At 28.8% G+C, this 27,769-nt stretch overlaps 1 protein-coding gene across 3 annotated transcripts in view; it reads left to right on the top strand.

Moving 5' to 3' along the window:
• Positions 1 to 27,769, top strand: part of LOC129962708 (male-specific lethal 3 homolog) — a 66,458-nt gene that overhangs the window by 9,370 nt on the left and 29,319 nt on the right. For all 3 annotated transcript variants that reach the window (XR_008783942.1, XM_056076657.1, XM_056076644.1), the window contains exons 2-7: positions 5,570 to 5,652; positions 8,516 to 8,611; positions 17,636 to 17,771; positions 18,560 to 18,652; positions 25,928 to 26,070; positions 27,405 to 27,545. Coding sequence is in view for 2 of the 3 variants with exons in the window: in XM_056076657.1 (XP_055932632.1) it covers positions 5,570 to 5,652; positions 8,516 to 8,611; positions 17,636 to 17,771; positions 18,560 to 18,652; positions 25,928 to 26,070; positions 27,405 to 27,545 (692 nt within the window). In the remaining variant the exon portion in view is untranslated. The remainder of the gene's footprint in view (positions 1 to 5,569; positions 5,653 to 8,515; positions 8,612 to 17,635; positions 17,772 to 18,559; positions 18,653 to 25,927; positions 26,071 to 27,404; positions 27,546 to 27,769) is intronic.

Below are 27,769 nucleotides of genomic sequence, written 5' to 3'. Positions count from 1 at the left end.
AAACACCAGCAACTTTTTAAAAGCAAATCATATTAATTACTGAAATGAAATTTTGAATGAAGGAAAATAGTTATAGAATAATCTATTTGCTAAGTTTGCATATATTAAAAGGCCCGTAAATCTTTTTTTTTCTTGTACACATCCGTTCTTTTGAAACAATTTGTCTAAAATTTTATGTCTTAAAATCTCTCATTGCGCAAAATGACGGAAAAAAAATTGCATTTGGAAATTTTGAAGATTATGCATATATATACAGGGTGTTGCCGAATTCGACCGACAAATTCAGAGGGGTGATAATAGGCATCAAGAGGATAAAGAATCACCATACAACATGGGGTCACCCCCATGTCGTCGTTTAGATTTTCGTTGCGTCGTTGCGATTTTCACCCCCAAACGTCGTTTAGGGGGTGAAAATCGCAAAAATATAGAGAGTCGGAGGACTGTTGGAAACTGTAAAAAATTAATAAAAAATTAATAAACAAAAATTAATAAAGGAATAACAAATGTTGTTTCAACTATGAATTTTTTTTAAGTGAAAGCACATTCTTAGAGGCTATTTTTCATGTTAGTAACATGCCGTTTGATGAACCAGGGAGTCGTAAATTATTTAAAACGAAAAAATAGTTTAGAACCCTTATCTGCAAAAATATTAAAACTTTAAGAAAAATAAAAGCTTGAAAATATAAGGAATTTTATACTCTTTAATATGATATAAGTTTGTAGTGTGAAAACTGAGGAGATTTTAAGATATTCAAGAAAAATTAAAATGTTTGCCGAGAAATATCGCTGCAACATCGACACCTATGTTTTCAGAGGGTGTTGTCAAATTCGAAAGATAAATTTAGAGAAGTGATAGTAGGCATTAAAGAGATGAAAGATTATCATAAAACCTAGGGTCGCAAGAGACGTTTATTCTGTGAAAATCACAAAAACAGACATCGAAGAGACAATTAGCTTGGCGAAGAGAATGGCCCAATGAATGCTAGGATTTGGGACAAGGTAGTCGAGAAGAAGAAGCTTCCTCGTATGTAAATTTTCCATGCTTTCTAGGAATATAAAAGCAGCGAGCGTTGCTGAATTGATGGTTCGAGGAGTATAAAAGCAGCTTGTATTCATTAAGAAGCAGTGCAGAATTGATAGTCGATAAGTTTCATTCGCAAACAACATGTCAGATTTCACAAATGACGAATATGCGGATATGCATTTAATTTACGGCCGAGCGGATGGTAATGGACGCCTAGCACAAAGAATATACCAAGAGCAATATCCAAGTAGGCGTTGTCCACGCCACAGCACCTTTGCAAATATTGAGCGATGGTTGCGGGAGACAGGATCCTTCAAAATAACTAGACCAAATGCTTGTCAAGAACGAAGTGTGCGCACACCTGAAACAGAAAACGGAGTTTTGCAGCGCTTTGCCGATACCCCATCGACAAGCACTCGACATCGACATCGACAATTGCAGCTGAATTGGGTATTCGGCACGAAATGGTGTGGAAAGTCATGCATGCTGAAAACATGTACCCCTTCCACTTGCAGAAAGTCCAAGTCCTATGCTATGACGATTTCCCACGTCGAATGGAATTCGAACGCTGGTTGCTTGGTGCCACACAGGAAGATGCACTCTTTCCTACAAAAATTTTATTCTCAGATGAAGCCTGCTTTACTAGAGAAGGCGTCTTCAACACGCACAATGCACATATTTGGTCTTCCGAATATCTTCATATCACTATCTCGTCAAACGTGCAGCATAAATTTAGTATTAACATCTGGGCAGGAATTCTCCGAGATCATCTGTTGGGACCGTATGTTATGCCCGAACGCCTCAGTGGCGCAAATTACCTTGTTTTCTTGCAGCACGTCCTTCCGGATTTACTGCAGGGAATACCGGCCATTGCACGCCAGAACATGTGGTTAATGCACGATGGCGCACCAGCGCATTTTTCGAATTCTGTGAGTAACTAACTAGATGATACATGTCCTGGGAGGTGGATTGGACGCGGCGGACCTGTTGATTGGCCTCCACGTTCCCCGGACCTTAATCCCTTGGATTTCTTCTTCTGGGGCCACATGAAATCTCTTGTTCATCAGACACCTTTGGATACAGTGGAAGATCTCATAGCACGGATCGTCGTCGCTGCTGGAGAAATCGCAGGCACACCTGGTATGTTTGAGCGCGTCCGGCGGTCCTTTAAACGTCGGTTGTGTAATGACCTTCGCGGCCGCAAGTTTGAGCAATTTTTATAAAAGTTTCTCATCGTCTCCTTTATTATGTTAAAATGTCTGTGCTGTATCTGTATTCCACCAAATAAATTTTTATCGTCGCTTGCGACTTTATATTTCTTGGGAAATTCTTATCGCCTTGATGCTTACTATCACTCCTCAGAATTTTTCAGTAGAATTTTGCAATACCTTCTGTAAACATCGATGCCGATATTGCAGCGATGTTTCTCGGCAAACATTTTTTTTTTTTTTTTAAGTATCTTATAACCTTTTCTGTTTTCACACTACAGACTTATATCATATTAAAGAGTATAAAATTCCTTATATTTTCAAGTTGATATTTTTTTTTTTAAATGTTTTAATACTTTTGCAGATAAGGGTTCTAAGCTACTTTTTCATTTTTAATAACTTACGACCCCCTGGTTCAACAAATCGACATGTTACTTACATGAAAAATAGCCTTTCAGAATGTGCTTTCACTTAAAAAAATTCAAAGTTGAAACAACATTTGTTATTCCTTTATTAATTTTTTACAGTTTCCAACAGTTCTCCGACTCCCTATATTTTTGCGATTTTCACCCCCTAAACGACGTTTGGGACCCCATGTTGTATGGTGATTCTTTATCCTCTTGATGCCTACTATCACCCCTCTGAATTTGTCGGTCGAATTCGGCAACACCCTGTATATATATATATATATATATATATATATATATATATATATATATATATATATATATATATATAATACGATGGTGACGTGTGTGAATTTAGATTGCTTTTTTTGAAAGAGGACATATTTTGAAGTTGGAAGACTTGCTTGTCTTGAATTTAGCTGTTGAGTAATAAGAAGTGCCTGGATAAATTTTTGGTGAACTGTACCTCTTGACTCATGATGTCGTCAGTAGCATAATTGTCATTAAAAAAATTGGTATGGGGCACATAGGTTGAATAAGTGTTCAGCAATAAATTTTTAATAAGATTGAAGAGGGGGACAATTTAGAAACAGGTGATTGTTTTATCATTCTTTAATAGATTAATCATATCTATATAATTGATCCTTCATTACAATTTATAAATATTTGATAATCATAGAAAGTTTCAATAGAAAAATTTTTTTTAGTGGATTTCACTCTGTCATTAATGGCTCAAGCGGCACTCATCCCTGCCATTGATAGTTCATAGTGTTCCGTAGTGTGCATGCCCAAACAGCAAGCACACCCTCTTGAATCTTCCAGTTATTGTAGTCATTCATTACAATTTTACACGAACATTTCATGAAAGTAGCAGTTTCAGAAATGCTGCTACTTCGTGATCTATACCCGATGATATACCTCTTTCCGGGTTCGAGTCCCGGTGCGGGTATGGTTGTTCTTTTGTGTTCTATCTGTGAGGTGTATGAATGTGCCCCCCTGTAAAAAGGGGTTGTGCAATCGAATCTGACGCATGAAGTAGCTAAGTCGTACTCTTGGCCCTAGTTGGCGATACTTAGAAAACAAGAGACGCTCACTCGGCTTAAATCGCTGACAGATAATGTCAGCGGACTTGTAAAGTGCCATAATTCACAACACAACGACAACACACTTTGATTTCTTTTTATCAGTGGACCACAGGCTCGATTCTGTAGACTTTGCAAAGTGTGTATTCATGAAAATGACTGAGTTACCTTCATTAACATTCATGTATGGCATGATTCTTATCTTTTCTTGTTGAATATTTGTAACGTGCTTGAAAAAATAAAATAGCGTGACATGTGAATTGTAGCAGGTCAAGCAAGCGGAGCATAAATAAAATTTTTTTACAATATTCAATGCCATATTCTATTCTCTTTGTTAATACTTATTACACTCCTGTTGTCTTCTTCAAGTAAATTAAAGTGATAATTGGCATATGCTTTATATATAGAATTTTATTTATGAATTAATTTAACTTTTTTTGAGCATTTCATGAATTGGCAATACCTTTTTCAACACCTTTATTATAGAAATATAAAGTGAAAATGACTGAAAATAAATTAGTATGAAAGTGATATAACCTCTAGAATGAGCCTTTGGAATATTTCTTAGATTTAGATACGCAACAGATAATTCATTTAGTTATAAAATCCTTTCTAAAATGGAAAATATAACCAAATCTATTCATACATTATTGTTTATTTTTTAAATCATGTATTAATGTTACTTTTCACGTTATTTAATCTATAAACCTTTAGTACCATTATTTTTGAAACATATACATGCACATGATCATCTTGATTCTGAATCATTAGGCCATTACTTCTGATTTTTTTTTTTTTTTTGCTATTCTAACAAAACCAAACAAACAGAAATTGCCTGTAAGATATCAATATTTTTTTTGCAAATAAGTTGTATTTCAGCTACGGATACAACTATGAATTAGAATTGTCATTTTCAATACTCATAGGGATTACTTGCTAGACGATTTTTTAACTTCGGCTGCTGCCAGCACAAGATGAAGCTTTTCTGTTCCCTAGTTAAAAAATATATCGCTGCATTTTCCCCCCCTGCATTCCATTGTTCTTCTAGACTGTACATGAAATTGAAACGTACTGTACATTGAAGAAACCACAGTAGATTTAGAGAAATTTCAAGAAGTTTTTAATAAAAGAAGAATATTGGAATCAAAACCGGCGTCATGACCTAGGAGTAGCGCGTCTTCCCCGTGATTTGGGCGTCCTGGGTTCGAGTCCTGGTAACCCTGTGAGGTGTGTGAAAGAGCCCCCTGTAAAAAGGTGTTGTGCAAGCGAGTGTGTGAATGTCATTTTCATATGAGCTGAGACTTCTTCACTCGGGTGCTCAGGGATTCCTCAGAAGCTACTGCAGCCCCCCCCCTTTCCGTTGTAGCGCGGACACGACATCATCATCATCATTGGAATTAAAGATTCCATGAATGTGCCTTCAGCTGAATTCAAACTTTTAATGTAATCATCGATTTAACATTTTGTTCCGTGTAGCATTTGTATTAAAAAAAATAATTTGACTCCTTTTTTTTTTTTTTTTTTTTTTTTTTGCAATAGATTACTTTTTTTGCAATATCATTTTTTTTTCATGATTAGAAAAATATGAGTTTACAATTTCTTTTACATATCTACCAAGTAGTTGGTGGGCATTATATATTGGAATACAATTGTTGCTTTTTAAGTGTATTCTTCCTTTCTACTGCAAAAATTATTAAAAATTAATTTATATAATATAGTTACAATTATTGGTTGATATTTAGATGTAAAATGTGACCAAAACTTTTCTTTTTTAATTGATGAGCAAATTTTGACTTTGACTATCATCACACAGAGCATTAGAGGCTTAATGTACACATTTTGTTTTAGGTTTTGGATCTGGTCGTTAGTCGAGATGAACGTGGAAGAAAAGTTCCTGAATATCTCATTCATTTTTTTGGATGGAATAGCAGGTGAATTGACGTGCATTTTGATGATCATTAGTTTAATTGTGTATTCCATGGCAAAAAATAAGCAAATTTAAATATGCAAACAGAATTTAAAAAAATTTCGTATCATAATGAAACAAATATAAATTTAGGACTATTCTTGTGGTTTGATTGAAAATAAAAGTTCATTACCACTGATAATTTATGCATTATTTCAATGGGAGTACTATCTATAAATTATTAAATGTATTTGTGTGTGTGTTGTGTCCAGAAGATTTTTACACTTAATCAACGTACTTCGAAGCCAAGATATTAAAATTTAAATGCTGGAAAGTTTTTGTTTAATGTTTTGTATTTGAATTTTCCACATGCAGTTATCCATAGGAACATTTCTGATGATTGTAGGGGAAAAAAATTATAAGTAGATTAAACAGTTATCTTTTTAATTAAATTTTTTTTAAATGTTTCATATAATTTACTGAACTTTGAGAAATCTTTTAGAATATAGTAAGTTTTCTTTTTAGTAATTCAAAATAAAATTCCTGCATCTGATAGTTTACTTTCATTTTCATATTTCTTTTACAGCAACAACAGAAACATTTCTCTTGTATTTTAAAATAAAAATCCCTGAAAATTAAAAAAAAATAAATATTTTTAATAAATTGCTTTTATATCAAATTCAAAGATTTGCTTTGCACATGTATGGTAGCAAAAAGAGGGAAATGTTCCTTCTTTGCTGACATACTTCTAGTTTGCAACTTTTTATGTTTTTTTCATTTTGCAAATTTTGATAAAAATTGATTACTTGACTAGTATGGCTGGAGAAATTAATTTTCTTTTTTTAAATTGTTTTTTTTTTCTTTCAGAATTTAAGTTCTAATTGCATTGTTTATACCAATTTTTCTAAATCCATTATGCCATTTTTTAACATGTCTTTCATATCAGTTATTTGTTTCAATTGCTATTATCTCTGCAGCTTTACATGAAATATCTTTGTTGCAAAGAAAAATAAATATGCAAAATCATTTCTATGATTTTTATTGTTAGAATTTTATTTAATTTAATTTTAGAATTTTATCTTAGAATTAAATTTACTTTCTTATTTTAATATTGCTGACATTCATTTATTTAGATTGTTTGTTAGGTAATACCAATGGATTTTTTTTTTCTGTCTAATGACTTCTGTTCATCTCATTTCTTTTTAAAAATCAGGATAATAAAGCTCCATCTTTTAGATGTCAACAATTTACAAAGGCACTATGAGTTGTGATGTATATCTGCATAAAAAATTTGTATTTTTAAAATTATTTTTTTCAATTACTTAAGAATAAATAATATAAACTAATAGTTATATTTATTTTGTTAAGTTTTGAAAGCTTTGTATGAAAAATTTTTTACCAAATAATTACTAATTTTTAATTGTTTTAATGAGAAATTTCAATTGAAACTAAATTTTCTCAAATACTTTTTTATTCTTTGCTCACATTTATAAAAAGTTATGGATCTCTAGTGGAAAAATAAAAAAGGAAAATTAAAATAACTGGATATTTAAGAATTGTTTTTATATTTGTTTGCATGAAGAATTGTTGTATCTTCATTTTTTTAACAAGCATTAATTATCTCCCCCCCTTTTTTTTTTACTAATTCTGGCTTGAGAAAAAAAAAAAAAAATATTCTGCTGTGGATAAATGTTTAAACTGCTGTTTTGTTTTTTTTAACTTTTAGAAGATTACTTTTTATTTTTTTATGAGAAAAAGACAAGCAAAACAAAAAATTAAAAAAAGTATGCAAGTGTTTTTTTAAAAACATTCTTGCATACTTTCCGATTAAAGTCTTATCTCCCTCTACCCGCATAAAGTTTGTTTTTGAATAAGCCTACAAATACCTTGCATGGCATTACTAAATAATAATTACAAAATATAGATGTTTAGTGTGAAACTAATATTTTTATTGAATCTGTCATATGAATATGTATTTTGAATGGCTTTGGCAACTGAATGAAATCAAAATTTGATCCAGAACTACAGTCGTAATCACATAATGACATTCTGAATTTCATTAATTTAGGCCATTTCGTTTATGAGTTATTGTGTTTAATACATGCGAAAGTACAGATCAATTGAGGATCAACCCTTTAATAGATTTGGTTCAAATATTATAAGAATGTATATTTTAGATATTAAACATGTGTGCTGAATTTTATTTACCTTTTCTTTACATTTTGGGGTTATTGAATTTACTTGTCATCAAACAGTAAACCATCCAGACTTTCTGTGAGTGGATTTCATTCAAAATTTGACAGAAATCTCAGAATTTGTTTTGGAGTCCATATACTAATGTGTAGTTACAATCGAAAAGTTAGAAAATACTGCTAATAAAGAGAAACAAAACATATTAAGTACTTACATGAATGTCAGAGATGATACACATTCTGTTCTATTTAATCCATTGTTAAACTAGAAATATTTGGATGAATTTTAAATGCAAAAGAGTTTAAGAAATCCAAATCATGCGAGAGGTCACGCTGGTTTGTTATATGATCACAGTAGTAAGTGGCCCATCGTCTATTTTCGAGCCGTAATCGCGTAAAGGGTTAGAGTTCCAGGTCCTTAAAATGATTTTGCCGCTTTCTTGGAGGCTCCAGTGGAATGCAGTGTAGATGCTTGCATGTTTTCATTCAAGCTTAATTGTTTGATTAAGTTTTTATATTTGTTTAACAGTTCTACCATTGTTTCTGAATTAAATATAGTTTTAATGTTAAAAAGATTGAAACAATATGTTTATGAATATTTTAATCAGTTGTCAGTCCTCTTGAAACTTGGTTTACACAAATTATTTTCAAGTGAAATTTCACGTTTCAAATTGTTTGCTTGTGTTTTCTTCACAGCTGGGATCGATGTGTGAGAGAAGAATTTATTTTACCATTCACAGAAGAAAATCGAGAATTACAAGTAAAGCTGGCAAATGAAGCTGCTTTATCCATGCAAGTATTTATATTAACTTTGTCAATACATTCCTTTTGTGAAGTTATGTAAATAATTCCATTTATTTAGTTACTAATCAATTATGTCTATTTCACAGTTTCACAATCACAGTTTTTTCTTCTTGCTTACAAGTCTTTACAAAATATCACTTCCATATTTTGCTGTTAATTGTACAACAATAATTATTTATTTTGCAAGAATTTATCCGGAACATAGTGTAGACGAATCATCATGAAAATGTGGAAAAAAGCATAACAGCTATTGGTTTAAGTCATTAAGTTGATTATCTAAAACATGCTTTTAAGTTTGCTTCCGGATATGTTATCGGATGGGTGGAGGAAGAATGAAGCATTGGTTTTTCTCATCTAAATAACAAAAATTATTAATCCGAGAGGAAAAGTTTATATTATGAAGTTGTAGGCCATTACGAAATTTATCCAAAGAATAAATTAGAAGAAAAATAGATAGAAAATTATTGTTTATTATTATTATTTTTCATTTGAGTGAAATTTTTAGAACCCCTATGAAGTTATTTAAAAAAGGGTATTAGAGTAAAAATATTAATTTGATATTTGCATTTAAAAAAAATTGACATCGTTGAAAAACAATGTTGAAAAATGGCTATAAATATTTTTCTGTCAAACGAATGCATGATTTGGGGGGGGGGGATCCTATTTTAAAAGCATTATTCTATGATTTTAGATATAATTTTATGTTTTTTCAGAAAAAGTAATCAAAATTAAAATTGATATTAACATTTAATCAGATGTTAAGCAGAAACGCATTTCCATGAACCATGTTATGCTTGTGCATAGTAATATTCTACAAATTCATATTTTTTTCTGTCTTAAATATTATTTTTACTAAATGTTTCTGAAAATCGGACATTATAATACTATATGAAATTGGTGATCAACACTCTTGAAATAGGATTGTTTATTCCAGTCTCCAAATTTGACTGATAGAAAAGACCAGCGCTATTTGTTATATTTTTTTCTCAATTTATTTTTTAAATCTATTATAAATGCTTTTATGAAACACTCTTTAAAATTTACTTTACTTGTTAAAGATTAAAAACATATCGTTGTCTAAATGTTTATAAAATCTAATTCAACAGTATTAACAACTTTATATACCTATGTATTTTATAACAATTTGACCCACAATGGGATATACCATTACAGTACATGGAGTAATTTAGTTATAAAAACAAACATAATATCTTTATATTTTTATTATTTACCAGCCGCCATTGGCGACCAGCCCGTTCGCCAATATTAATGTTCGTTAAAATTTCAATAATTAAATATTTTATGCAATTCCTTCTTTAATAGCTTCTTCATCAAAATATTTTAAAACTTCAAATTTTGATAGTCATATAATTCACTCATAATATTATAAAGGCCTTCAGTCATAACATAATATGTATCTCTCTAATTTTCTGTTAGCTCCCGTAGAATTTATACTTTAAATTAAAGTGGAAAGGATTAATCTGCAATTAATATAATAATATTTTTTACTGAAACAAAGTATTTTTTTGTAATATGATTACTGAAAACAGTCATTGAGCGTTTAAACTTTATGGGCACTAAAGAATATCTTTCCTGATTTATGTAATATTTCAAGAATTTGTCAACAAAATTTTCTCAGATTTATCATGACCTGATTGATTAATTCAAAATGTTTAATTTTAAATGCATCAAACACTAAGAAAATAAAACGAATCGTTTAAAATAATCGGTTGAAAACAGGTTTAAAAAAAACTACTTAAAAAACGATGTACTTAAAAACTATAAGCATATACAAAAAATGTATAACATAAATACAATTTAATTACAAAAGCATGCAACTAACCTAAAAATAATTTAAATCAAGTCCGCAATCAGTCACAACAATCAGAATACAATGCGCATGCCTGAATTTTCAATGCCAGTTACGGTAACGCAAATGCGTGAATTTTTCTACGCCAGTTGAGGTAACACTATGCAGATTAGAAATTTTTAATTTCCTTTATTCTGTTTTATTTTAATTCTTCAGAATGAATCTGAAAGATCGATTAATTAATAATGTTTAATTTTAAATGCATCAAAAATTAAGAAAATAAACAGAATCGTTTGAAATAATCGGCCGAAAAATGTTAACCCTAGCCTCTTTAGTGTGGGAAAAAAAACTGAAGCCTTACTCATTTGGCGGTGGGGAAAATGAAGATTTTTTGGCGGAAAAGTTAGTTTTTAATTAATAATTAAAATTTCAATAAAAGGTACCCCAGGCGCACATTCCCGACCTCCAAGGTATACATGTACCAAATTTGGTATCTGTAGATGGAATGGTCTGGCCTGTAGAGCGCCAACACACACACACACTCACACACACATTGAGCTTTATATAAGTATAGATTAAGTTCTATGAAACAATAATAGGTTTGTGAACTTTATTCTGATGAACAACCATTATAATTAATCTGAATTATTGCAGTTTTTGCAAATATGTAATTTTGATATTTACCCATTACAATTCATTATAATATTGAAGAAAGCCTGCATTTTAAAATAAATTCGAAAAACTCTGTGAAATTTGTCATTATCTTTGTCCAAAGATGAGAACCTGTTGCCATGCATCTCGGCTTTCACACTTCCTGTTTTGTTTTTTTTTGTTTTTTTTTTCTTTTTTCTTTTATTGAGCAAAGGATGGACTGTTAGAATTCCAGCTGGCTAATACCATAGCTTTTAGTTGTTGTGATCTTGCGAGTTGACATCATTTTGAGACTTTTTGTTAAATTTGGATGTGGAAATAATGCTGTCTAAAAGAAAGCGATTTTCTTTGTTGGAAAAAATTGATGTTTACTATGACGATAAGGCTGATTTTGCTAATTTGTAATACTATCATCCACTTAGTAAATTAATTTAAAGCAAGCAGATGTTGTGAAGCAAAATTTAGAAAAAATGAAGAAATTGGCCCCAAATCAAATTTTTTGAAATTGTCAGCTTTTGAGGAATAGGAAAATTTCTTGTTTCAATAGTTCAATGAAATTCGTGTAATAAACGTTCATATAAATTACCTCATTTTGAAAGAGGAAGTAGAAGAAATTACTCCTTAACTGGGATTTCAAAGATTGGATGACCATTTTAAGTAACGACACAATTTGTCCTGCAAATTTGCTACCAATTTACTGCAATTTGATTTCAAGACTGTCCGAGAGTGGATGATAAAAACATTACTATCCTTGATACTATTTCAAAGAAGAAGAAGAAGAAAAAAAAAAAAAAGAGTTTGTGACAAATAATCAAGTCTAAGGGAAAAATTAATGTCAAAGAAAGCTTCAAAGAAAATATATTGCTAGCTGACCAAAATTGCAGAGAAGTAGTCATCTGGAAAGAAAAAAAAATGTCCCTTAAAATTTTTTTCCACATCTTACTCCTATTCACAACATGATACTTATTATATCAGTGTGACTGGTGCTAAAATGTAAATTGTGAAATGCCAATTGAGTCAATCAGTAAAAAACCTGTAAAAAAATCGACAATAACATGCCAAAAACATGCTGCAAAAGTTTACTAAGCATTAAAGAAATATTTACTAAAATATATTGTTTATGTTTAATGTTTACTATAATATATTTTCTATAAAATTCTAGTTTTCCTCTCTTATTTTTTTTTATCCTATATGCATTTAAATTTGTCCTGGGCAATATACTTCTTTTAGTATCTTTGATAATATCATATGCTATTAATTTCTTACTTTTATAAATATTTTGAAATGGATGTAAAAAAGCCAATTGAGCTGTAGCCTTGAGGTTTTTTTTGTCTGTATACTGACTACTTAATTCATACTTTTTGCATGTTTTTTCTTGTATTGTTTTTGCATTTTTGGGTTTCTTTTTTTTTCTTTTCTTATTTCCTTATGGTCAGTTCACATCTCTGAAGCATGTCTTCATGTTGCTGTAATAATGTTTAAGTAAAATCATAGTTTATTCTTTTGTAGCTACTTCCACAGACCTTATGTCCAAGGCATTGAAAAGAAAATAGAATATCTTGGCAGAAAAACTATTAGTTAATGATTTCATTATCAGTTACATTACTTTAATCTCTTAATCAAGAATTTAATATTAACCAGGAAAATTTTTCAATGGATGTTATTTTTTGTCATGAAATTTTTTATGTGAATTGCATAATGTATTATATTGCTCTTATCCATTAAAACCTAGTGTGAATGTATAACTTCACTCTAGGTTATACTTCAAACATGCACAGTTTAATTTCAAATGCCAATATAACATTATTTATAAAATAAATATTGTATATTCTGTCATGTGCATTTGAGTACTTTACATTTTAATTATACCATTATTATATGTTATGTATTTTCAAATTATGTCTATCATGAAGGAAACAAAAAATATTTATGAAAAATAGTAAAAAGAAAATAGTCTTTAGAAATAGGTGAGTTTTTTGTAGGGCCTTTAACAATTTTCTTGATTGCATTCTGTAGATATTGTATCTTTTTTATACAGGAAAACCTAGTGTGAATATATAACTTCACACTAGGTTACACTTCAAACATGCACAGTTTAATTTTAAATGCCAATATAACATTATTTATAAAATAAATATTGTATAGTGCATTTGAGTACTTTACATTTTAATTATACCATTATTACATGTTATGTATTTTCAAATTATGCCTATCATGAAAAAAAAAAAAAAAAATATTTATGAAAAATAGATAAAAAAAAGTTTTTGGAAACAGGAGAGTTTTTTTGCAGGGCCTTTAATAATTTTTTGATTGCATTCTGTATCTTTTTTTTATACAAGATATACTTCTTTCACATCAAAATTTTCTAAAGAACTTCTCCTCTTTAATTGAAAGACATTTTACCAATGATTATATCACTTAATTCTTCAAGAACAAATATAACCATGCAGTGCAAATTGTGTTTTTTAAATGGTTTGAGAAAAGAATTGAGATTTTGGTGTCCCTATTGAAATGTTTCTTTGTATATGCCTCATTGTCTCAAGAAATATCATGCCCCAAAATAATTATTTCAATTTGTTTAATTCCTTGGAATTGGTAATGTTTGATTTATGTAATTTCTAAATATCTGATAAATATTTTGTAAAAAAAATGATCCAGTGGAAAGCAATTTTATTTATCACTTTAGGCATATATAACTTCTCACTGAAAAAAAAAAAGTCTCCATTGTGAAACAAGTTTAACAGAAGTTAATTCCCCAGTACATGTTTTACTGTACTGGGGGGCAGGCATTCAATTTTAAGTGTTTGATTAAATGTGAAGCTAAATCTTGAGATTCTTTAGAGCTTCATTAGAACTTGAAAGTAACCAAGTTCTTTTTACTAGTTTTAGATATGGTAATAATAATTCTTTTTGTGTGATATTCATTATTCATGGTTATTATTAAAAATGGGCAAGCTTTTTGTGGCCAAGAAGAAACTTATGTTTCTTGATTATCTTCTACAGACATTGTATCTTTTTTTTTAAATGTAGTCACTAGATAAGCCATTTTTTGAAATCCAAATCATAATTAATTTTCAAATTAACCTTTTAAGAATCACTTAACTCTGAATTACGGTATTTAAGTTAAAAAATGTTGTATCTTTTGCATATGGTACATGCATAAGTGTATTTTAAATTTGATCTTAATCTAATGCCTATAGTACTGCTTTTAGACAGGGGTTTTACCAGAATAATTACTTCTTCATAAAGTGTGTCTATTCTTGAAATATTAAAAAATTCCAAAAACATTTTTTTGTTTGGATGTTTTTTTCTATTTGTAATGGCTATCATAATAACATGGTAATGAATTTATATTATCCGTTATAAACTGGGTATTATCATAAGTTTTTTCTCTCCTGTGATCTTCCTTTCTAATATTTTTTTTAACGCCTTAATAACCCATCCAAAACACCAAGTGTTTAGGAAATATTTTTATGTATCTACTCAGAAACACTCTTTTTGATTTCAAAAAGTATTTGTTTTATCTTGCTGTTAATAATTTAATCCTTTTTTTTTTTTTTTAATTTCATACTATTGGAGAAAATTTCTTATTTTCCTGAAGTTTTCAAACATTAATTTTCTTTTTTCTTTTGAAAAGTATTCATTGCATTTCAGTTAGTAGCTAGATGTTACATTAGAATATTTTTTTCTCATGGTAATGGTTTGCATATTACTGACCAGAGATTTGAAGTCACTTCCTTTTTTTTAGTTTCTGATTTGCAGAATTTATTATGTTTTTCTCACAATTTGATCTTATAGACAGATCCAATAGGTTTTTGACTGCCTTGAGTATAGTCAGATTTTTCAAAATCTTGTGTAGATGAATAGCTGACTATACTTCAGTTACTGAATTTAAGCCTACTTGACTTATCTACTGTGTGATTAGGATTTATCAAAATTGTCTTCAATCTTAGAATCACTGTTCAAAAGTTCAAACTTGTTAATAGCCCTAGATTTAAATTCCATTTTTTTATTGATAAATATTTTTAATTACTCAAGAAACATAACTTAAAAATTTAATAAATTAAAATGTGAATGCAAACATTTAAAAAAACCCCTATTTCCTTTTATTAATATTAACATTACAACACTTATCCAACTTTTCCTCATGAATTAAATGTATTAAATTATTATTTTTAAGTATAATAATGTGAATAAAAACATGCAGGAAAGCTTTAAAATAATGATTACAATAACTACAGCTAATAGTTAACAAACCATCAGTGATTTGGCAGTTGGCTTACACCACTGTCAATTTTAACTCAACTGCGGTTCAGGTCAGCAGACAGTTTTGATGCTGCTCCTAGTGGACAGTTACTAACTATTGAATTCCACGTATTTCATGCTAAATAAAGGAATTAAATCCATGCTTAACTGCACCTTTTTTTTTTTTTTTTTGATTTACATCTCTTTCATTCTAATAACCTCATGCAATACTTTTGATTTCTATTTAACCTCTTGTGCTATAAATTAATTTGCTAAATCATGTATAGCGATATGCATATTATGTCATTATAACACAAGAAGCTAATCTTTATGTTGAGTGCTGGCTTTCTATAAATTTGATTTAGTTTGCTAGAGACAATTATTTATTGATGCTTCCAAGTATTAAATTGTATTTTTTTTTAATAATTTGTGGCTAAAAATCAAATTTCCAATGTTAATGAATTACTTGTCTATATCTTATTTATTATTCAGAAATTTAAACACTATGCAGCTGTTGGATATATAAAATCAATTGTTTAAAAACGTAAATTTGAAAATAAAGCCATTAACAAAATGCAAATTTTTATTAAAAACATTTTGCATTAACAACCATTAAAATAGCAAATTATAGAGATTAATTTCATATTCCTTTTTGATTAATAGAATTATTCAGAGTGATTTAATTGATTAAAAACTTATTGATTAGAAGGTGTAGGTAAACACTCTCAATACCTTTTTTTACTTTGCCTCAACATAATTAATCTGAAAATTGAATTTCGGTTAATCAACTTTTAAAGTTTTTTTAGTAAATTATTGTCTTTTCAAACCAAGTTTATCATTATATATATTTAAAATAAGTCCTATTCTAATTTTTTTCCTTTTCTTTTAATTTTTGAAATTACTTTCTATATTAAAGCTCATTAAGATACTTCTATTGAAGAAAAAATTATAATACCTAAAAACAACTTTTTATCCATAATTGCAGTATTTGCAGTTAACATTTTGTTGATGTGTGCTGTACCTGTGAAAAATATAGTATTGATAGGGATTGTTTTAACCTATAATATTTTATCTGCAATGTCAAACCTTCAAATAATCCTATTTTTTTAAAAAAAATGTAAATCATTTTGTTTATTAAATTTTTGAATTATTTTCAGGTAATAAAGTAATATTTAAAATTCCTTGTGATATTATTAAACTATGTAGAATTTCTTGCACCATATTTTAATTTGATATTTTGTATGAATGTCTTGTTCTGATTCATTGTAATAAAAATTAAGATAAAATTACAGGTTGAACGTAAAAATTTAAACTAAACACACCATTGTTTTCTAAATTTTTTAAATGTTAAGGCGATCTAATAAGTTAAAAAAACATTAATAATCTAAATGTGTTTATTAATAAAGTATTATATGAAAAAAGCAGATCTGAAGAATTTCTTGCCTGATCAAAATCTCTTATAATAATAATGATAATAATAAATGATGCATTATGTTCTGGAACTTGCTTTTGTTTATGAAGAATAAATTAAGATCTTGCGAGTCATGTTGAAATAGTTTTTAAAGAATCAGCTTTATTTTTCTAGTTTTGTTTTCATTTTAGTTAAACTTGAATTACTTTTTTTTTTTTTTTTTGCAAATGCTAATAATTTGAAACTAAATGGCATTTATGATATAAAGTACTTCTAGTTATTCATTACTAGATCGTTTTTATTAGAATACAGACTTTTTTTTACTAGCACTTTTAACAGTTGATAATAAAAAGTTGCTAAATCTTTTTCTATTCAGACTATACCTTCTTTTAAACTATTTTACCATGCAAAAAGAAATTATTATTACAGGTTCTTGAACATCTTATACTATGCTGAGAGAAGTCATATTTTGTACAGATTGTTTTGTTTCATGAAATTGATGGTACACATACATTTATCAGTTAAAAAAAATAGTAAATTTTGGGAATTAAAAAAGTTATATAATGCTTATTATGATGTATGGTTGTTTAAAGATATTAAGGCTTTTTTTTTTCTTTAGTAATAAATGTGTCAGTATGAGAGAAAAAACTGAACTTAAATGTGAAATCTTATTTTAGTTGTTAAAATCCTTGCCTCATCCTTTCAAAAATTTTATTTTTATGTATAATTTAGTAAGGCATACAATATATTAATATGCTTTATTTTTATTCGTTTATATTATGGTTAAAGATTACAAATAAATACATAGCTGTTCTGAAATTCTTATTAAAATTTGTATTATTATAGAATTTTTATTAGTTTTATTCATTCTTGCAACTCTGGCTCTATTTTATAGAAAAGGCAAACGCAAGAGCAAATTGCCACCACTGTTAAAAGAAACTTTGTACAAGAAACAATGTAATGACAGTGGGAATGAAAAGTCTGAAAATCCAGATTCCTCATCATCTGAATCTGATTCGGAATCTTCTGAGGTATGCATGTCATTTTTCAAAGGATCATATTTTATACAAATAAGTAAGATCACATTAAGTACAAATAATTGTGTCTTCTTATATTTTGTTCTTAGAAAAATTTCTTGCTAAATAATCACAATGGAAATTTTTTCTATAAATATCAATGATCTCAAAAAATTTATAGCTATAAACAGTGAAGTGTTTAAAATTATCCTTCAGTGCTTGCGCCTCACTTTCTGAACATGTGTTTGCATATTGTAACTCTGTAGTGTATTATATATTCTTATAAATATAAAAAAAATGTTATTTTTGGTGTATAATAATTATTATTATTGCAAATAAATAGTATATAAAATACAAATGTGGTTTTGTGAATCAAAGCTATGCTTATTTTTCATCATAAATGTAGACATTTATATTTAGATCTATCAATCAATGGATTAACCATCTGTGTATTAATGTTTATGTATATTCTGTAATTTAAAAGCACAATGATTTAAATAAATGAAAATTCATATGCCATCTTGCACCCCCCCCCCCCCACCCCCACACACAAAAATTAAATCTGTATCAAATTTTAGCTTCCGTCCTTTTAAAAGCCATTTTTGTTTTCTCGATGTTATTTCAAAGCCCAAAGCACCTTATTTTGTGCAAATGTAATTTGTTGAATTTGCATCTGCCATAATTCGTGAAATTACTGTTTTGCTATTTCAATACATTTATAATAATTTATGACTTTTTAATTATCATTTATATTGTTAGCTATTAATTTTCTATTTATATTAAAATTAATTGTCTGATTTTAGGAAGACACAGAAAAAGATGTGATACTCAAACTTCCTGAAATTTTGAAAGAGGTACTGGAAGATGACTGGCTTGCTGTCACAAAGAAAAACAAGGTGAATGAATTTTTTTTAATGAAATTAAAAATTAGTTTTCTGAGGGATCTAATTACTTGGGGAATATTAGAGAAATTCCCATGAAATGTTTTTCTTTCAGTCAAATGTAGGATGGGGAAAACAAACAAACAAACACAAAAAAAAACATTTGTGGATTATTATATTGTTGAATATGGGGTGTATATTCGTAGATTAGAGAGAGAGTTTATATTTGTGCATTTTCGTGTATAAGTGATTTTAACATGGAACTTCTGAATGAAAATGAAACTCATAAGTGTTATAAATTGTAAAAAAGCATTATAACTTTTTATAACACTAACTAGGCACTTTTGATTTCCAGCTTGTTTACCTGGAGCATTCTTGCTGTGAAATTATAATTTCAATATTTAAAAATATGTCTTTATTGTTTGCAAGACTGAAAAATATGAATTTAATTTATGCATACATTTCAATTCCCGTTAGTTGCTTTTTATAAAAGGTAAAAAATATCAAAATAACTGCTAAATTGCAAACAAAGTGCTAAATCTAACATTAAATTTAGAGCCCGTAATATCTTGTTAATCTTACAGGCTTATTATGCTTAAATGATTTAAAATATGAATCATTTATAAATAACTAACTTGAATAAAATCACTCAAAAACATCTAACTGTAAAAAAATTAAAAAAAAAAATTAAATTTATGAAAAATTGTTTTCTATTGTTGAGTTTTATTAGTTGAAATATATTCATGTATAAAATATATTCATAAAACAAGCTTGATATATAAAAATTATGAAATTATAATGAAGTTAAAAATCTATCTAAATAGTCTAGTAGTTTGGCATTTTTGCATATACTTCCAAAAGTATGATTGTTCAGATCCGAGGAGATAGCCAAACAAGCCCTACTATAAGAAGATGAAAGCTGTTGTTTCTGTTCTCCCCCCCAAATGCCTATAAGGGGCGGGGGAGGGGGGATGTTATTCTATTTTAATTAAATTGAAATTTTTTTTCATTGATATGACATACAATTCATTAAAATTTGGGCATTTGAAATATCCAGAAATGAAATTGACAAGTTTTCATCAAAATATTGTAAAAATTCAAAATTCTTATACAGAATTGTGGAAAGTAATTAAGATTTTGATGGTACAGTTGCATGTCTAGACTCTAGTTAATTATTTTTTTTTTAGATAAAAATATTGAAATTGAAAAACTTAAAGAAATTTGTGTTGCAAGACATTTGATTTCTGCTGAATTGAGGGGGGGGGGGACAGGTATTAGAGTAGAGAATTTTTCGAATGACACAACTTATATATGCACAAAAATGCACACTTTAAGTTTGCCGAAAAAATAGATATGCGAAAAATACAATCTCAAAATAGTGAAAAGCATTTAAAAATGAAACACTTTGCAGATAAACTAAAGGATTAAAAATCAAAAGGAGCAAAAATTGCAAAAAGCATCTATTTGAAAAAGAGAAGAGAATAGGACATTGGAACTTGAACAGTGTAATTTAAAATGTAAATGTGAAATATTTTAACGACACACTGTTTCCAGTTCACCTATTTAAATGTAAATAAAGATTTCTCGCTTTATAGCCATTTGGATTTTTCTCTTCATCCAGCAAAAGCAAAACAAAGATTAGAAATTCTTCTGAAAATTTTTTTGAATGAACTTTGCTTCAACTAAAGGTCAAGTTCATCTAAATCAGACCCTTTGTGTGAATTTAGCATCAAGTAGTTGCTGCATGATGTTTAATTAATGTTGAGGGTGTTTAGATTATGATCTCAAAACTATCTTTGAGTTTCAAATTTCAGCTTATTAATTAAAGATGAACATAACAAGTATCCTTGATGTACCTATCTTAAACATTAAGAGGTAGTATGCAAGGAAACAATCATGCATTTGAATGTTAACAGTGAAAATATTTTATCATTTGTATTTCAATATCTAAAAGTATGGGATTTTATAGTCCTTGAATTTTCTTTAAAAAGTCCTTGGAAAGTCTGTATATTCTTTTCTTGTTTAAAAGTGGGAACCCTGGAATAGTATGAGTTATATACCAATAAAAATTTGAAATTAAAAAAAAAAATTCTGAAGAAACCATTAAGACCAAGTTACACAAACTGTTTAATTGGAATTATTAGCAAACATTAATTCCGCCAAACCAATTGGTCACTAGAAACGGCTTGTTAAAAAAAAAATTTGAAAATTTTTTGAAATCAGGAAGTAAAAGAGCACGAACTGAACATAGTATTGAAAAGATGAGTTTTTGAATTTTAAGATGATGTAAAGGTTTTCGCACAATAACATTTTCAAAAGTTATTGCTAAAACCACTGAAACTTCATTCAATTTTTTATTAATTAAAATCCTAATTGAAGTTCAGAAAAGTTTCTTTTTTTGTATTCATTCCCATTCTCCAATGCATATTTGTATTAAATTTGAGATAATTAAATCAAACGACCTGTAATATGCAAACATACATACAGACATATGCAGTTCCTCTTATAGTGTTAATTAGCTGTCTGTAACAGCTAGTTACTGGGAAATATTGTTTTTGTTATTTCCTATGAAATTTCTTGTGCATAACTGAATGCTAGTGATTTCCCCTCCCCCAAAACATTGCTAAGCATCAGATTGTGACATTCATCAAAGTTGTGTTATTTTAATAGCCTTATATCTGTTCTTTTCATTGTGTATACGAACCATAGAGCTGATATATAAATGGAGGGAGCTAGTCGCTTTTTTCTTATCGAAACAATTGTGCCCAACATGAGTCATGTGACTTAAGGAGAATCTAAGAGAAAGAATATCTTTTTTGGCGCCATATCGCAATTCATGGCATACTCATAAATTGTCGTGCAACCTTTTGCTTGATTGCTTTTCTTGTTGATTTTCATTTCTTAAAAGTTTTTTTTTTCTCTCTGTTTTCTTGTTTTTAAATTATTATTCTTTGAGAACTCATCAAACTGGTTTCGAAAACAATGCTTTCTTTTTCATAACATCGGTAGCTAAGTTTGTTGATTTAAATCATGTTTAGTTTTTTTTACTTTTTTTGCATTAATTAAAAGTGATTATTTTTCTTCTGTAAGTAAAAATTTTATTTCTTTTATTTACTAAAAACATCTTTTAATTTTACATGATCAAATACTTTATAACATTATCTCAAACAGATAAAAAAAAACTTCTATAAAAACAGATCATAAAAGTGACCCAAGTCTTTTTTTTCTAAATATTTTTAAAAAATGCATTTGTATTTATAATTACATTTTTTTCTAAAAATTAACTTATAATCCAAGAATTAGGAGAGTAAATATTTATTTTTGCATAAAAAAAATAAATAAAACTATTAAATTATTTTGAAATAAATTATAAAGGAAACAAAAAATGTGAGAGCAGGACTGAACCTGTATCTCGTTAATGCTATGCTAGAGCCCTAACCCCTATACTATTTGAGCGCTCGTTCACAGTGACACGTTATTAGTGTATAAGCTTTGTTGAAAGTTTCAGAGCTATTTCATTGAAATTGGCTCATTATTGAGCCTTAATATTTTCATGAACGAACATTCTAAATCTATATTACCATTATACAAAATCTCATCCCGAATTCAGTTTTCAATCTCGTACCTTCCCCTTGTTAGTTATCAGTTGAAAAAATTTCGCTTCTGATTTATAATTTTGCCGGTAACTTTGCTTTTAACTACCGCAGAAACAAACGTAAATCATTTTTGGAATCGTAAATGTATTGACTTTAATACAAAATAATAAAGAAATTCGAAATTTTTGTGAAAATTGTTATTTTAAGGTATATTGACTATTTCAATTTCTAATTAAAAATTGAAATAAAGCAAAATTTTACAATTAAACAGTTTGTGTAACTGTGACATCATGCCTTCCACAGTAAAATAATTTTTAACTTTAAATTTTAATAGACATATAACTTGTGCTATTTTAGATGCCTGGTTTTCTGCTATGCATTCCCCAATTTTTCAACCTATATTTTTACAGATCCTATTATAATACAGGGAAAAGTGGCAGTATTGAAAGAGTAGACATATTTAAAATCTTTTGATTCTGAAGCTAAGCCTTGCTTGTAAGTGCAACCAAATTTTAAAAGTTTTATTAAAAGCATATCTAATTCTGAAATCTACTCAACATGGAAAAATAATTTGTAACTTCATATTTTCATCATTAACAATTAAAAAAAACTTAGGTTGATAATAAAAATAATAAAAATGACCGGAGTTTCATTTCAAAATGTAAAACGTTGCAAGATTAAAATATTTTTTAAAAATTATTAAAAACAGAAAACAAAAATTGAATGGAAAAAAAAATGTATGATTGAAAAGATAATTTTTTGAATATGTGAGAGTTATTTTTCTACTGTAATATTTTCAAAAATTATTGTGGGAGAATGCCACATTTTCGCTTAGTTTTTAATGAACTTCACTTCTAATTTCAATTTTTAAAAAATGCTCTAAGATGCACATTCCCGTCATACAAAGTATATATATATATTCTTTAGGCTAAACGGTCAACTCCGTTGAAGCTAACCCACACGCATGCACATACACATACATCAGTTATTATTAGTAATAATAAAATACACAGATATTAAACAAAATCCTTCTGCCTTAGCTTTCAACAATGACTGAAACTCAAGCGATTATGTATTTAACTGAGCAATGAAAATTGTTCAAATTTCAGTTCAACAATGGAATAATCTATGATTAAAAATTGTACAAAAAAATATTTTTAAAAATTGCTGAAACCTAGGAGAAATATGCACAACAATTAAATTGTAAGAATTAATATTATATATATATATATATATATACTAGCCGCCTTTGGCGACCAGCCGGTTCGCCAATCTTAATGTTCGTTTAAATTTTAATAATTAAATAGGTTTAACCGGAGTTTAACCCCCTTCTTCGCCAAGTTGCGATAACGCACCAAAGCTGGCAATCTTTATTATGCACTATAATTGAACATCTGCTTCTTTGCTTTTGAACATTTCGCAAGGCCGTTGTTTGCGATTTTTAAAAATTTCGCCAAGCAGGGGATAAAACTCCGGTCGTACCATTAAACATTTTACGCAATTCCAACTTTAATAGATTCTTCAGCAAAATATTTTAAAACTTCAAATTTTGATAGTCATATAATTCACTCATAATATTATAAAGGCCTTCAGTTATAGCGTGATATATATCTCTCTAATTTTCTGTTACCCCTCGTAGAAATTATGCTTTAAATTACAGTGTAAATGATTAATCTGCAATTAATATAATATTTTTTACTGAAACAAAGCATTTTTTTTAATAATATGATTACTGATAATAGAGTCACTGAGCGTTTAAACTTTATGGTCACTAAAGAATATCTTTCTTAATTTATGTAATATCTCAAGAATTTGTCAACAAAAATTTCTCAGATTCATCATGAACAGATCGATTCATTAACAATGTTTCATTTTAAATGCATCAAACACTAAGAAAATAAAATGAATCGTTTAAAATAATCGGTCGAAAACAGGTTTAAAAAAATCTACTTAAAAAACGATGTACTTAAAACTATAAGCATATACAAAAAATATATAACTAACATAAATACATTTTACTTACAAAAGCATGCAACTAACCTAAAAATAATTTAAATCGTCCGTTGGTTGTCATGCCAACAATCAGAACAATGCGCATGCGTGGATTTTCTTCGCCAGTTACGTCAACGCAAATGCGTAAATTTTTCTACGCCAGTTGGGGTAACGCTATGCAGATTAGACATTTTTAATTTCCTTTATTCTGTGTTATTTTAATTCAAAAGTACTTCAGAATGAATCTGAAACATGGATTAATTAACAATGTTTAATTTTAAATGCATAAAACATTAAGAAAATAAACAGAATCGTTTGAAATAATCCGTCGAAAAATGTTAACCCTAGCCTAATTACTGTTGGGAGAAAAAAACAACTGATGCCTTACTTATTTGGCGATGGGGAAAATGGAAGATTTTTTTGGCGGAAAAGTTGGCGTTGGGAAAAATGGAAGATTTTTTTGGCGGGAAAGTTAGTTTTTAATTAATAATTGACTACCCCTAACATTTAGGGGGATGAAAAATAGATGTTGGCCGATTCTCATAGATACCGGATATGCACAAAAAATTTCATCAAAATTGGTCAAGCCGTTTCGGAGGAGTATGGCAACGAAAACTGTGACACGAGAATTTTATATATTAGATATATATATATAATTGAATTTTAAATGGTGTAAAAATTAGTTTTGTGCAATAATATTTTTGGAAATTATCACGAAAAATCATGAAAATCTTATTTAAATTTCAATTAAAAAAAAAATCTGAAGTGCTTATTCCACAGTGAAAATTCCATGCTTCACTTCCTAAGGTATATCTTTGGGAAATTTAGTTGCTCTAAAGACGTAAATATTCTTTTTTATTATTAGTAAGAGATAATTGAAAAATTGACATTAAATATAGATGGCTCTTTCAACTAAAAAACATCATAAGGACGTATTACAATAATGTTTGCGTAACCTTTAAAAAGAACTTTGCCACTCTTAAGTTTTCGATACATTAATGGTTTAACTAGTTTAAAAGAGCTGAAGAAAGCCTATTAGAAAAATATAAAACATAGATAATCACGAAAAAGGGCCACCAGTAATAAGATGATCTTAAATAGGGACCAAAATATATGATTTTACACCATGTATAGTGCATTTCGGCTTGTCAATCATATTTTAAGATACTGTTTCAAATGGTAATATTTTAACCATATATGTATTCAATATTAACTGTCTTTATAATTATTGTTTAATAATTTAATTATTCTCATAGGTGTAGGTTTAATTTCTATTTTTCTTTCAGGCGAAAAGTATCAGAGTATGTGAAATATGAGAATTGCAATTAAAGGGGAAGAAATGCATTTTATATAGATATGTCTCTGCATTCGTTTGATATTGTACACCATGTATAGCTTTTGATGGACACAATTTTAAGTTATCATATAAAAATGTCTAGACTCAGATGTTAAGCATCCAGTAAGAAAACTATTTATGTTTCCTTTCATATCTATAACTAGCCATTTGCAGAAGCATGTCTCAATACAAAAAAAAAAAAAAAAAAAAAAAAAATTATTTAAGTGTAATTCTATTATCCCTTGAAGTTTTGCTCAAACGGTTTGATGCACTTAGTATAATGGAAAACTGAGAACTAAGTGTGTAAATAAAAGTACCTTTTATAATTCCTAATTATTAAAAAGTGGCTGGTTCTTTTGTTTTTAGTTAGTGAAATTGCCTTGCCGGCCCAATGTCATCGCAATCCTGGAAGATTATGTGAAACATTTAGCAGCACAGCTCTTGTGTGCATCACCGCCAAAGAATACCAAAAATGGGAAACAAATCATGCCAGATGATGTAAAAAATAAGTAAGTTTAGATATTTGGTTACTGTTTTGCATTTAAAGTATTAATAATATATGTATTTCTAATATCAACATTAATTCATCTGGTTCTGAATATTGAATTTTGAATAATATCTAGAGTAGAATAATATGAAGCAACAACAGAATCATAAAATCATAAGTGAATATTCTATACCAATATATTTGTCCATTTTCATATCTGGATTGCTATCTGCGTGTATGGGCCTGATGATGTCTTGCAGCTTTGATTGCATTTCAATAAAACGAATTGTATCGAATTGTTTCAATTTATATTTATAGAATTTTCTATTTCTGATACAGAATAGTGAAAATGCAAAGTTATAGTGTGCCCTAATGAAAAAAAGACTACTCGTATGTGTAAAGCCATTTTTGTAATAGCATTGTAACAATTGCAAATTGTGTGAAATATTATAACTATGAATAATTGCCATTCGTATTGAAATACTGATCCCATCATGGTGGAAGGGAGTGGCAGGCTTTAGTATAAAAACCAACTTTGCCTCATCCTAGTTTTTTGTGGATGCACAGTTCCTTTGCTTATCAACAACAATATCCGTTATGGTGGCCCTGCAATTCTGCCATGTTATCTCTTCCACAGTAAGGCACTGTTGGTCACAGCGTGCGCCTATGTGTCTCGACTCATAATGCTGACTTTACTGGAATGTGGGCTCACCCTTTTCATCCTGTGATAATTTTGTGGAGCATGCTCCCTTTCTTTCGCTACGAAATTAGATGACTGCTTGTCAAAAAGACTATCAAGTATCAAACTGCAGAAACTACTCTTAGGAAATGAAGATATTGAAACGAAATCCTTAACTACGCATGTGCAGCTAGGAATACTGCCGTGCCATCTGTTGGTTAACACATTAATTATCTGGGATTTCATACAAAGCCACTACTACAGAGCTCTCGTTTTCATTCGTACTGAGTATTTAAAGTTAAACAAGAATAAAACAATATGCTGCTGTTATAGATATAAGCTTGTATAGAAAGATTTTTTTTTTGTGATTTACTTTAATTACTGGATTTAATGCAATTAGTTTTAGACTAAAAGAAAATTACTTTTTAATGTCTTCATGGTTCCTAACACATTAAATGTCAGCTGTTTCATTGTGTAAACAAACAAGCAAGTATTTCAGTTACATTAATCCTTGGCTTGAATTTGCTAATACCTCTGACTATACTGATAATAGAGAGAGAGAGGGGAAAAAAACAGTTTTAAATGAATTGCTCTAAGAAATGTATGATTTTTTCCATCTTTGTACCATTTTTGTATTTGCATAATATTAGGATTGATATCTTTCTTTGTATTTGTAGGTTGAACTTATGCAAGGAAGTTATGGATGGCATTCGTGTCTATTTTGACTTCACTTTGCCTCACTTGTTATTGTATCGCCAAGAGAAGAAACAGTACTATACAGATGGGACGAGATTCTCCCCGCTCTTCGATTCCTTCAGGTGATTAAATAAGAAATTAATGAATTAAAATTTTTTCCCATTGTTAAATTTCTCACATGCATTATTAAAAAAAAAAAAAGTATTTTAACCATCTAAAAATCGGAAACCTGAACACAAATCTTCAAATTTTTGCATCTACTTCAATCTGAAAGAAGAATTTATAATGAAGTCTGTCTTTGAAAACAACAGCTCAAAGAAAAAACAAGCATGAAATTTGTTCTTTA

The sequence above is a fragment of the Argiope bruennichi genome, chromosome 1 (genome assembly GCF_947563725.1).
Source record: "Argiope bruennichi chromosome 1, qqArgBrue1.1, whole genome shotgun sequence".
Lineage (NCBI taxonomy): Eukaryota > Metazoa > Arthropoda > Arachnida > Araneae > Araneidae > Argiope > Argiope bruennichi.
Note: the sequence above shows the minus strand (reverse complement) of the source record. Positions and strands in the feature narration are given on the sequence as shown.